The 12,506-nt window shown below is 47.6% G+C and overlaps 2 protein-coding genes and 1 long non-coding RNA gene across 3 annotated transcripts; all 3 read right to left on the minus strand.

Annotated features, from left to right (window-relative positions):
- Nucleotides 1-374: 374 nt before the first annotated feature.
- Nucleotides 375-2,283, minus strand: LOC120695433 (G-type lectin S-receptor-like serine/threonine-protein kinase LECRK4). The gene has a single exon (XM_039978685.1). It carries the CDS (start codon nucleotides 2,255-2,257, stop codon nucleotides 686-688), a length of 1,572 nt encoding a protein of 523 aa, XP_039834619.1. The 5' UTR covers nucleotides 2,258-2,283; the 3' UTR covers nucleotides 375-685.
- Nucleotides 2,284-7,304: 5,021 nt separating this feature from the next.
- LOC120695444 lies at nucleotides 7,305-10,069 on the minus strand. The gene is made up of 2 exons (XM_039978694.1): nucleotides 8,864-10,069; nucleotides 7,305-8,456 (listed from the first exon to the last, which is right to left on the minus strand). The coding sequence occupies exons 1-2, from the start codon at nucleotides 9,013-9,015 to the stop codon at nucleotides 7,325-7,327; spliced, it is 1,284 nt and encodes a 427-aa protein (XP_039834628.1). The 5' UTR covers nucleotides 9,016-10,069; the 3' UTR covers nucleotides 7,305-7,324.
- Nucleotides 10,070-10,533: 464 nt separating this feature from the next.
- On the minus strand, nucleotides 10,534-11,821 carry LOC120651372. Its single transcript, XR_005666151.1, has 2 exons — nucleotides 11,530-11,821; nucleotides 10,534-11,299 (listed from the first exon to the last, which is right to left on the minus strand). It is a non-coding gene; the product is annotated as an uncharacterized LOC120651372 (long non-coding RNA).
- Between the last annotated feature and the right edge of the window lie 685 nt (nucleotides 11,822-12,506).

Here is a 12,506-nt window from a genome sequence, read left to right on the forward strand (position 1 = left end):
ATAATAAATATTGATCAACTTGTAGGTTCTGCTTTAGTTGAATATTTTTAGTGAAAATATTCCTCAAACACCATAAATATCCAAACACTTTTTTTATTGACTAGCGATCACTACTAGAAAATAAGCCTTAGGTCCACCCCAAAAGTACCGGTATGGAGATGAACCGAGGTACCGGTTCATCTCCATACCGGTACTTTTGGGGTCGATGAAATCTTTGAATGAGCCTTAGGTACCGGTTGGTATTATCAACCGGTACCTAAGGCTCTCCATAGGTACCGGGTGATAATTTTTATATTAGTACCGGGTGGTACCACCAACCGGTATCTTTAGACGAGCCTTAGGTACCGGTTGGTTACCGGTACCTTAGGCTCATCCATGGGTTACTTCAAAAGGAAAGCATCTCCTTCTCAATTAGAAGAACTGTGTAGCTGAGATGGTAAAGGAGCAACACGCAAGGCTAGAGGTCGCGAGTTCAAATCCCAGCCAAAGAGAATATTTTTCGTGAATTTTAGAAGCTTTAGATACCGGTTAATTTACCCGGTACCAAAGGCTCGAGCCTTTGGTATCACTTTCGGGGTACCGGTTCAAAAAACCGGTACCAAAGGGCACCTGCAACCGGTGTCTTAAGGCATTTTTCTAGTAGTGGATGTAATGCAAACTATATATTAACACTTTGCAGAAATATTTACTTAATCATACTACTAGAGTTATAGTGGGTTGCACTGCCACGGCTTGGTAGGAGGGGCGCCGGGAAGTCATGAACCCTCGGAGGGTCATCAGGTAGAGGATAAACTTCCATGGTGCCCTCCATCATGTTCACCACGTTCCGCATCGTTGGCCTCGTCAACGGATCCACTTGCACGCACCAAACCGCAATGCGTGTGAACCTCTCCACTCTTTGCAAGTCTTGTAGTGCACTGTCGTCGCCCTGCACAATACGCTCAATGTTTCCATCTCTAATCATGTCCAATACCCATGCTCTTAGTGTCACAGGTATGCCTGGGTCTGAGTCATCATCATTGCATGGCAGCCCATCCTCACTTGGGTATTTCCTGCAGCAGATCATCTCCAAAAGAACAATACCGAAACTGAACACGTCCACCTTGGTGTCCACCTTCCTCTCATTGTTGAACCACTCTGGTGCAAGGTAGCCTAACGTACCTCGAACATGGGTGATTGTTTGTTTCACCTTGCTGCCGTTGAGGAGCTTGGCAATCCCAAAGTCCGTTATCTTGGGGACACACTTGTCATCCAGCAGTATATTATCAGGTTTGATTTCACAGTGGATAATTTGAGAGGTGCAGCCATAGTGCAGGTATTCTAACCCCCTTGCGATAGCTATTGCTGCCTCAGCACGCCAACTCCAAGATGGTCTCTCAGAACTGAAAAGGATGTCACTGAGGGAGCCTCCTGGCATGAACTCAAACACAAGCATTCGGTGCACCCCTTCCTTACAGTACCCAACCATTCGAACCAGATTCTTGTGGTGGATCCTACCAATGGATTGAACCTCATTCTCAAACTCAACCTCCTGATAGTCATCTGTGCTCCTTAGCTCCTTCACGGCAACGTCATGTGGTTCTAGAGACTTAACAATGCCATGGTAAACTTTGCCAAAGCCCCCTTGTCCTAGCAACTTGCTGAATCCATTGGTTGCTCGGTGGAGCTCCTTGCGAGTGAAAACCATCACGCTAAAACGGTTCTTTCTTGCTTTCTTAGTGATGTAGTAGTATACTAGGAGGATGCAAGCAGTGGCCAACAATAACATGGCTAATCCAGCAATGACTACATAAGGTAGGATCAAAATAGGTGGTCTTTTTGTACGAACCTTTATCATTACCCTCATACTTGTGTCATTTGCTTGCCACCCTGTTGTAAGCATAGCAGCCTCTACACAGGTATTCTTTCCATCAAACAACACAGCTCCACATAAGCAATTATTCAAGCAAAAATCCTGGCATTGCCCCTCTGTGACTGATTGGTGCCACTTGTAGTAGATTGAGTTTACCCAGTACGTGTTCGGCAACTCCATGAGCCTGAACTCAGAAGCATGGCTCTTCCCGTGGCAGCTATCTGGAAGAAATGTTGGGGTGCAGCCTTTATACCTAAATTGAGTGTCCAAGAAACTATAGCCACTTGCACATTCACAGTCAAGCCGCTTGTTAGCATGGTATATACAGTATGAGTACGGTCCACACATACCATGTTGACTATTTGTCACCATTGTGCAGCCGCCATCCCTTGGTACCTGGTCCATGACAGACCATGTGGAACCATTGCCGGTGGTGTTCTAGGGGAGGATGTAGACACGGAAAATGCCATCTGGATCGAGCTTGGCGTGCTGGTAGAAGAGCCTGTTGGTGGAAAACAAGGACTGAGGAGTAGTCAAATTATGCTTAGTGCCATCTGTGAGCAGGTAGTAGAGGTGCCCGGCGTCGAAGAAGAGAGTTGTGTTCCCATCACAACAAGTGTCGGTGCTCAAGTAGGCATTATTGGTGATGGGAACTCCTGGCAGGTCCACTATGTACCAGACAATGTTTCCATCACTCTGCACATTAAAACTGAAACGGCCGGCCAAGAAGTCCATGTCCGAGCCCCTAGACCGAAGACTTGATCCAGGGTACATGGGTTGGCCTGGGAGTAGAGTATCCGTGGGATGTGCAAAGGTTTCCCAAACAATTTTGCCATCTAAGGCGACGAATTGGAGGTTGCCATTGTCTCGTAACACAAGAAGGGAGCCATAGAGGCTAGGGTCTGTGTAAGGGTTCCACAAGGCATTGTTGCTGCCGGGGTTTGCTAGGGACAGCTGGCCAGCGGTGGTGAGGCTCAGAACGGACTGGCCTCCGGCGACCACAGGAGCCGGAGCCCGCGTCTGTGGCGAACCACACGACCCTGCTAGCGTCAAAGCGAAACCATAGAGCCAGGAGGAAGGAGTTGGATGTTTTGGCGTCATCGAGGGCATGGAAACCAAAGGTGAAGTCGCCGGAAGGGCTGGTGATGTAGTTGGGGGGCTTCAGGCTGTCACCGGCGGCTAAGCTGCTTGGGCTCAGGGCCAAGAGCGCGCACGGCTGCAGTAGCATGTGAAGGAGCAAAACAGCAAGGTGGAGTAGGTGAACAGCGGAGAGTAATGGCTTCATTTGCTTGGCCTATTGCTCTATGCATGCCTCGTACTGAGGAGGAAGGTTGTACCTAATGCCACCTTATTTATGCCTTCGTCAGAAGGCTACGGCAAGCCCATAGTAAATTGTTCCTATCTGTTTACCTCAAAAAGCAACATCAAAGTTCGTTGGCTTGCCGTGTGCGAAGGTTCGAACTAACGGTTTTCTAACTCCATCCATTATTGCCCAAGTTGACGTCTCGCCTCTTTATCAGTTGCATCGTTGTCCGAGCACTGGCGGAGCCTCTTTGGGGCCATACTGGGCTCCGCCCCCCCCCCACCCTAGATAAATTTTCAAAGGACCTACATATACTGCATATACACACTACTGTTGCACATCTGCATGCTTGCATGCATGTATATTCTCACATGCATTTTACTTCCATCAAGTAGTTCATTTGCTTTGTTTGGATATTAGTACTACTACACATCAGTGCCAGTCCATTGTCTGCCTGCCTACTGTAGTTCAGATTTGCTTCTTTATTTTCCTTTCTTCTTGCTTCTAAACTGTAAACCTCAAGAGCTGCTTCCCCAATAATTATTCATCTATTTCCTAGTTTGTATAATTTTTATTTAGAGAAGTTGTTAATACTAGGCACAAGGCACGGCATAATGTAGCAATCAGCCCCCCATGGATTGACCGCTAGCTCCGCCACTGTGTCCGAGGGCTTGACGCGTGCGGTACCCATCCCTTCTTCTCGCCTTGTGCGAAGGTTCGAACTAAAGGTTTTCTAACTCCATCCATTATTGCCCAAGTTGACGTCTCGCCTTTATCAGTTGCATCGTTGTCCGAGGGCTTGACGTTTGCGGTACCCGTCCCTTCTTCTCGCCGTGTGCGAAGGTTCAAACTAACGGTTTTCTAACTCCATCCATTATTGCCCAAGTTGACGTCTTGCCTTTATCAGTTGCATCGTTGTCCGAGGGCTTGACGCATGCGGTACCCGTCCCTTCTTCTCGCCGTGTGCGAAGGTTCGAACTAACGGTTTTCTAACTCCATCCATTATTATTGCCCAAGTTGACGTCTCGCCTTTATCAGTTGCATCGTTGTCCGAGGGCTTGACGCGTGCAGTACCCGTCCCTTCTTCTCGCCGTGTGCGAAGGTTCGAACTAACGGTTTTCTAACTCCATCCATTATTGCCCAAGTTGACGTCTCGCCTTTAACAGTTGCATCGTTGTCCAAGGGCTTGACGCGTGTGGTACCTGTCCCTTCTTCTCGCCGTGTGCAAAGGTTCGAACTAACGGTTTTCTAACTCCATCCATTATTGCCCAAGTTGACGTCTCGCCTTTATTAGTTGCATCGTTGTCCGAGGGCTTGACGTGTGCGGTACCCGTCCCTTCTTCTCGCAGCTACAAATCGATTTGCAGAGGCGGATAACGCGTGCCCCCCACAAAACACATTTATAGCAGCTAGTATCGATTTGTAGGGGTGGGTGAGTGGGTTACCCGCCCATACAAATCGATTTGTTGGGACGACTGTTGCTGCTGGTACCCGTCCCTACATTTTTAGAGGCAGGTAACGCCATCACCCGCTCTTAAAAATAGTGGTTATTTTTTGGGACGGGTGATGGCATCATCCGACCTAAAAATGGTGGCCATTTACAGGGACGGGTTGGGTGACGCCATCATCCGCCTGTAAAAATGTATTTCCAGGGGCGGATGAGAATTGCTATAGTAACCAAACTCTATTTGTAGGTGGGTTATATTTTGGGCCGTCTCTAAAAAAATAGGACGTCCTTACAAACTATTTTTGCAGTAGTGATGGCTGCGGCACACCCCTCAACCGAAAGCTATACAGTGACCATAGCACCAACTAGAAGTTCAATCCGAACGCCAACAGCTCTTTTAATTAAGCGAATTAAAAGGCAATTAGCCTACTCGCGCTACAAAAAGAATCTTGTATTTATGGAATACTAAACGAAATTTCTTTGCAAAATCTTTTTACAGATGGGTGCAACTTTGCACGACGAATCTAATGACAGTAATTAATTCATGATTGGCTATAGTAATGCTACAGTAAACATCCTCTAATCGTGCGGTCAAAGGTCTCATTAGATTCGTCTCGCGAAGTAGCGCAGGGATTGTAAAATTAGTTTTGCAAACTGTCTTTATTTAATACCTCTAATTAATAGTCAAAGTTGCTACAGTTACTAGCGGAGCACAAACAAAGCCTTTATGAATGCATGCGAGCAGATGCTTCCGATGGCCAGTAGATGCTTGACCATGACTGCTGACTTCTCTTGAATCTTGAGCGACACAATACGCGCGCGGATGCGCGTCGTTTGAACGGAGATAAAGGTAAGATTCATGTTCTTCATGATTTGGTCGCTGATGATGTGGCTGTTGGTGGAATGTGTCCAATACGTGTGTACTACGAGGTTACGTGTACTACGGGGATTTTTTTCCTCTAACCTCTGTTGGTATGATAGCATCACAGGAAATTACAAGAAAATTTTCTACTCAGCGGATTCAAAAGGAAAAACAAAAGCAAAAGTTCATCCAGCAAAATAGGATGACACGGCCGGGGTTAATTGAACTGAAGTCCAAGCATCCATGCACAGATCTAATTTTGTACCATTTTGTACTCTAATTGAGAAATACTCTGAAATTAGAGGAGAGATTGAGTGCCCTAGGGGATTGGTCCAGTTCCAGGGGCAGGACCACATACTCGGCGACACGCGGAGATGGCAACGACGGTCGACGGCAACTTGGAATTCGCAGTCCTCCGTCCGTCCAAGTCTGATTTTTTCTTTCCAAGATTGGTTCTATTCATTCAGTCAAATTGGAAGAGCGCACGGCTGCAGTAGCATGTCAAGGAGGAGGTGTTACCACAAAAAAAAAAGGAGGTGAACAGCGGAGAGTAATGGCCTGGCTTCATGGCTGCTGGTTCTATAGCTCTGTGCCTCGTACGTACATCTGCTTGCTGGCTAGTAGAATGGCTACAAGGAAGAGTAACAAGAATGGCTGCAAGAAGCTAGGAAGGAATATAATGAAGGTTGTACATAATGCCACCTTATTTATGCCTTCCTCAAAAGACCACGGCAAGCCAAAGTAGCACGCACAAGGAAATTGTACACGATGCTCTTGAATAATGTGCCCAGTGCCCCTACCCATTGGTGAATAATGTGGACCTAACCACAAGTTGCGGTCTTTTTTTTTCTCCAAACGGTTTTCTAACTCCATTTTTCATCTACTCCCTCCGTCACTAAATATAAAGCATTCTGGAGTTTTTGGAACAAATTCTGGCTTTGTAGAAAAGACTCTCTTACCCCTAATTATTAAGCATTGGGACTCTATTTGGGTAACTAAATATATGCTAACTAGACAATTATGTCCGTGCGTTGCTACGGACAAAGTTGATATAAGTACCGGATTCGTATCAGTGCTCATGTGATAATTTATGGAGATTTACGTGATCGAGTCGTGGACGTAGAGGGTTTGTCCGACTTGCATACGGGATAGACTAAGGTCCACCTGTCAATGATACGAGCGGACCAAACCAAAATGATCAAACCAAAAGATAAGGTGAAAACCTAACTCGCTTTACTAATAGGTATAGATTAAAGTAGTTTGCCTTTTTCCATGCACCTTCTTCTACATGGCTGCATGCACGTCTTTCTGTTGAAAAAGACCCAAAAATAATATAAAATTAAAATAGTTGGGTCTACTCTCAGCCCAAGATGCTTTGTATTTGTGAACAAATTTTGAATCCAGCTTGTATTTAAGGATGGAGTACCGTCCAAGTTGACTGCTCCTTCACCGGTTGCGTCGTTGTCGGAAGGCCATGAAAGGGCCGTGGCGCATCCCTCGACGGGGAGCTATGGTGACCATAGCACCGACTAGAAGCTCGATCCGCAGGACGCGAGACAGCTGCTGTCTGTAAGTATTTTGGAATTTACAACACAGACGGTTGAACAGACTGCTCGTACAACCCATAGATAGTTGCTGTCTATTTGGTTGTACAAATCATTAATACTTGTATGTATGCAGCCATGATTTAACATGAGTATCATTTCTATATACCATGGTGTTGCTAATTGATGCAAAACAAATAATTCAAAGTAAAATATAATATATATATATATATATGATTTAATATAATATATTTCATAAATCAAATATAACATACTTCTTCTTCGCCATACATCATAAATGAATCAAACATTTATTCTAATTTTCTTTGTTTCCATAGCGTTGCCATATGTGCTCGACTAGATCATTTCTGAGTTGTCTATGTGTTGGTCGTGCTTGGATAGCAAAATTTATTCTAAGCACCTCCGCGAAGCATGGATTAGGGCTATCGCTAGTACGCACTTCAGGTGGGAGCACTATCGTAGCACTCGCATTCTCATTCAAATCCAATGGAACTTTGACCAAATCCTTCTCATCCTCCACTACCATATTGTGAAGGATGACACACGCTTGCATTATGTTGATAACATCCCCCTGCTTCCACAACCTTGCTGGTCGACGAACAATATCAAAGCGGGATTGCAATACACCAAATGCGCATTCGACATCCTTCCTCGCTCCTTGCATCAATGCAAATAATTTATCTTCATCCATCTGAGGCACTGATATTGTCTTCACGAAAACCGCCCATTCCGGATATATTTTATTGGCGAGATAGTAGCCCATATCATACTGTGTTCCATTTACTGTGTATTTTACCCTTGGAGCCTTCCCTTTTAGGACATTGATGAACAGTGGTGACTTGTTTAGGACATTGATGTCGTTCTTCTGAGACCCAGCGGTACCAAAAAAAAGCATGCCATATACGAAGATTATGAGATGCCACTGCTTCAAGAACCATAGTAGGAACACCTTTGTCACCGTAGCGTTGCCATAGCGTTGCCATCGATCCTTGGCTTGCTTTGAATTTCTTTTCCTCTGTGACGGGATAGTCTTGTTGTATGAGTTAACGACATCACCCCAGTAGTGCTCGTTGTTCCTATCGGCTCCAACAGATGAGTCTGTTGAATTTTTCAACCAAGCACTCATCAATTTCTCATCTTCTTCTGGTGTCCACATGATCCGCCTCTCTGTCCTCACATTCTCAGTATCGCTATCAACGTCAATAGCCTGCTGGTCTGATAAAACTTCCACTTCTTGAGATGAACTTCCACCATTGTTAGGCTGTGGTGCATCCATTGAGGCAAAACTGACACCAAAATCGACAGGCCTTGGTGCCTTGAAAGGTGCATAATGAGATGGCGCACCAACAAAATGTGGATTCTGTGATAAATGGGGTTGGTTGTCGAATAAACTCATAAATCCACCAGGGGGATGTGTGCTGTTGTCCCTGCAAGAGTATATACATGAACTCAATAATATTCATAGGAAACTAAGCAGCATAGAAGAAGAAATAGATTCAGCTTTGTTCTAATTCAGGAGAAACATGCCACTGTTCTAGCACACTGAAAATTGCAGCCATTCTAATTTGACTGACTGAACGAGTGGAAAATTCAGTGACTAAACATATCTGCCATGTGACTGAAAAAATATTCAGCTATCAATTCAGTGACTGAAAAAATATTCAGCTACCAATTCTCCAAGTAACCTCCTGATTGACTAAATATATTCAGCTATCAATTCTGTGACTGGAAAATATAATTGTAGTGCATACCAAACTAGATACGTTCAGCAAAAGAACAAACAACAACACATCTAAACTTGAATTGGCAAATTCGCAATTATTTTTAGAATTACCATGCAGGATCCCAACTGGATTGAAGTGCAAACGGAGGGGATCTTGGACCGATGGAGCCACCATATCTGCCATGTGAGGAGCCAACAGCGCCAACTCCAGCTGGGTAGCCTCGTTTGACATGGAGTGGTGAAGAATCGAAGCCGTCTGCCATGGATTGAGACGAATCGAACCTGCAGAGGGTTGCGTGCTGGGGCCGCGCCGCTTCCACGAGCAACTCTGCTCGCTGCCGCTGCCGTCGCCGCCGCAACCGCCTCCCTCGTCGCCGCCGCTCCCGTCACCGCCGCAACCGTCTCCCTCGTCGCCGCCGCTCCCGTCGCCCTTCGATCTTCGAAGGTACCACAGACTTCCTCTTCGAAACCGATGCCATCTTGCTAGCCATCGCTGAAGAGGGAAGGGGTAGCTCCCGACGAACGGACGCAAGAGTGGCGGACACTGTCGAGCTGGGGGAAAATGGCAAAAGCGAAACATATATGGTGGAAGATTTGGCGCACAATCGGGAGATTTGGATCCGTGCGGTGTTGACGAGGAGATGACGCCCCGTACAACGCGCGGCCAGCCGTCGTCTTCGCCTGGGAGCACGAGCGCTTGCCGTCGTCTCCCCACGTGACGGGCTGACGGCTACCTTATCTCTCTTCATTAACTGTAGCGACTTGGGGGGGTTTGGCAAAATTTCCAGTCACGAGACGACAGCCAACGCACCGTTGTACGTGCCCTGATTCCCGAGGTACTGACCAGCGCCGGAGAGGCTCGAACATTGCCGGATTTGAGAAGGAGGCGGACTGGTGGTGGAACGCTGCCGGCGACGTACCAGCGGGCGGCAGCAGGAACGGCGTCGTGCGGCCGTCTCATGTCCTGGCCGCGCTCGCCTCCTAGCACACGTGCAGCAGGTCCACGTATGGGATCACCTCCCCATCCCAGAGCTGCCGGTGGCGGGAGACGATCGGATTTGGCTGGGGATTGGCTGCCGGCGAATGATGTTTAGGGTTTGGCTGGGGATTGCGAGGGCGGCCGCAGTGCGGGACGATCGGATTTCGCGATTGTTGCGGACCACCGCTCGCAGCGAGGAAAACATCGATCGGATGGCTGCTGATATCGCGAGGCAGACTGACGATGTGCGTATGGGAGGGGGCCAACGACGGGTGGGCGGCGGTTTTTGCGGACTACCGCTCGCAGCGAGGAAAACATCGATCGGATGGCTGCTGATCTCGCGACTCGCGAGGTAGACTGACGAAAGGGAGGCGCTTCCGTCGACGGACGAGTCGCCCATTCAGACATATAGGAAAATTCCTTTCTACACTCGCTTGTAGCTACTTCCGTGTGTGTATCTCATGATACATGACGAATCTGATCCAACGGAGAGTATGTACGTGGAGTATATGTTCATACTAGAATATCTATGATGATATATATGTTGGATATGTGACCATACATAGAGTATATGGACATACTTATTTTATATACTAATACTAAGGTATAATCATAGTATATTTAGAAAATAGGGCTGCTTTTAAAAATTTTCATGTATATACATTTGAAGTATCTTAAAATAAGTATATGAACATACTCAAATTGATAAATGAGTATGCGGACATACACACGATGGTATACCGATGATGAGAGTAGCTACACGCGAGTGTAGAAAAATACTCATGCTTGTTTATCCAGTATATGAATAGATATTTAGTAACTACTTATCATTGTATTCATTTCTTTTACATTCCACATAAACATATTTTCCATCATGTAGGACAAGGGAAAATGCAAAAAACATACTCTAAACTACAAGGGCTGAAAAAGATAGAAACCTGAATTCCAGTTAGTATAATAGAAGAACACATTGTCAGTGTACTCTGATTTACATGCCCTGACTGAAATGCACCCTAACCTTTTGTATGTACACTCTATCAGTTAATTGTGTACTGCAAACACTTGCTGAAAAGCACCAATCTTTGTTGTGGTTTTGACATAATTCTTAAATGCATATAATGATTAGTGGCAAGAAAAAACAAGGAGCAGATGAACCCCGTTAGTGTATTTGCTGACTGGCACTTCTAATTCAAAATCAGAGAAAGGCCAAGCAATAATCCTGAATACACGTGAGAGGAGCGTGACCACCTCACCTGAATCCAAAAGAGGGGCATTACGGTCAGTGCCACACATAATCTGAATCAAATTCAGTGAAGCATTCAGAAATTCAGGAAAGTGAAGTCCCTTTTGAGTACACATAAAGATTGTTCCTGCCCTCGTTGCTGATCTCCACGATGTAGGAATGGTGCAGAGCAAATCAACGTTAGCATCCCCAGCTCTCCGTTGCCTCACGTTTCATCTTCCATAACACATGCATCAAGGCAGCTTTAGCCACCAGTGGCCACTGGCTGTTGCCGTCGCACTCGCCGTGCACGCCAGTGGGAGAGGTAAGTGGACGGATAGAAAACCTGCACCGTGATCTCAAAGTAGAATGGGTGAGTTCATCCATAGGTATAAGGCGAAGCTGCTGGTCAGATATTTTGCACGCAACAAACAAGGGAACAGGGAAAAGGATCACAAAGCTACAGATTTTACCAAGATGCGACCTAATTTGAGCTACAACCTCCACAAATTATTGGGATCTCTGAGCTAAATTGACCAAAACAACAGAAATTGATGGGAAAGGATAGAAGGGGACCTTGAGCCAGCGGGGGTTCCCCAGCGATTCATCAGATTGAGCGCTACCACCCAGGAGCTAGAGTAAATCTTTCTGCAAAATTGAAGAAAAAAGGAATTATGTCTAAGCTTTGCGCAGTGGAGACGTGCCTGCTGTGGCCTGCGGGAGATTCGACGGGAAACGGCGGTGCGCGGTGACGGGAGGGATAGCAAACTTGGGGATGTGCTGCTACACTACATGACCCTGCTAATGGAAGACCTCGAGAGCGGCGACCATGATGTTCAACAGGCGCCGCGAAATTAACCGTAGGAACAGCAAGGGACCTTGAGCCAGCGGGGAATCACCTGATCCGAAGGCAGGCTGAGGAGGATCGACGGCGACGGGAGGACGGATCAGTCTCGTGGAACAATGACGGGAGCACTGAGCGGTGTCGCGTTGAATGCGGGGACAGGCAGGGGTTGGCCAGCAACCGGCCGCGGGCGGTGCCAGTACCCGGATCGGCGACGGGAGGAATGGCGGAGCAAAACGGATCGCGACTTGGGGAAGAAAACCGCTTCGGGAGAGGACGAAGCCCCGTCGGCAGGAGGGTGGGGCGCCGGAAGGAGAGAGCGCCCCGTCGGGAGGAGGGTGCGGCGCCGGGCGCTCCGGGAGGATGAGAGCGGCGTCGCTGGTGCGAGGGTGTGGCTCCGGGGCGTGGATAACCGAGATCGCGGTGCGGCGCCGCCGATGAACAGAACCCGAGCGGGCGGGTGGCGGCGCCGAGGCGTGAACCGGCGCCGGGGCGTCGAGTTGAGGGAGCGGCGACGGCAGGGTGGTGCGGCGCCGCGGGGAACGGGGAGGTGCGGCGCCTGGGCGAGCTGGGCGGTTCGTCGTGGAGGAGGGGCGAGGCCGGGTTGAGGCGCGCGAGGATGAGCGCAGGGACGAGCGCGGGTCGGGTGCGCAGGGTGCGGTCGGTCGGGTGCGAAGGTTGGTCCGGTTGGTTGGCTAGGATACGGAAT

This window comes from Panicum virgatum, chromosome 1K (genome assembly GCF_016808335.1).
Source record: "Panicum virgatum strain AP13 chromosome 1K, P.virgatum_v5, whole genome shotgun sequence".
Taxonomy (NCBI): Eukaryota; Viridiplantae; Streptophyta; class Magnoliopsida; order Poales; family Poaceae; genus Panicum; species Panicum virgatum.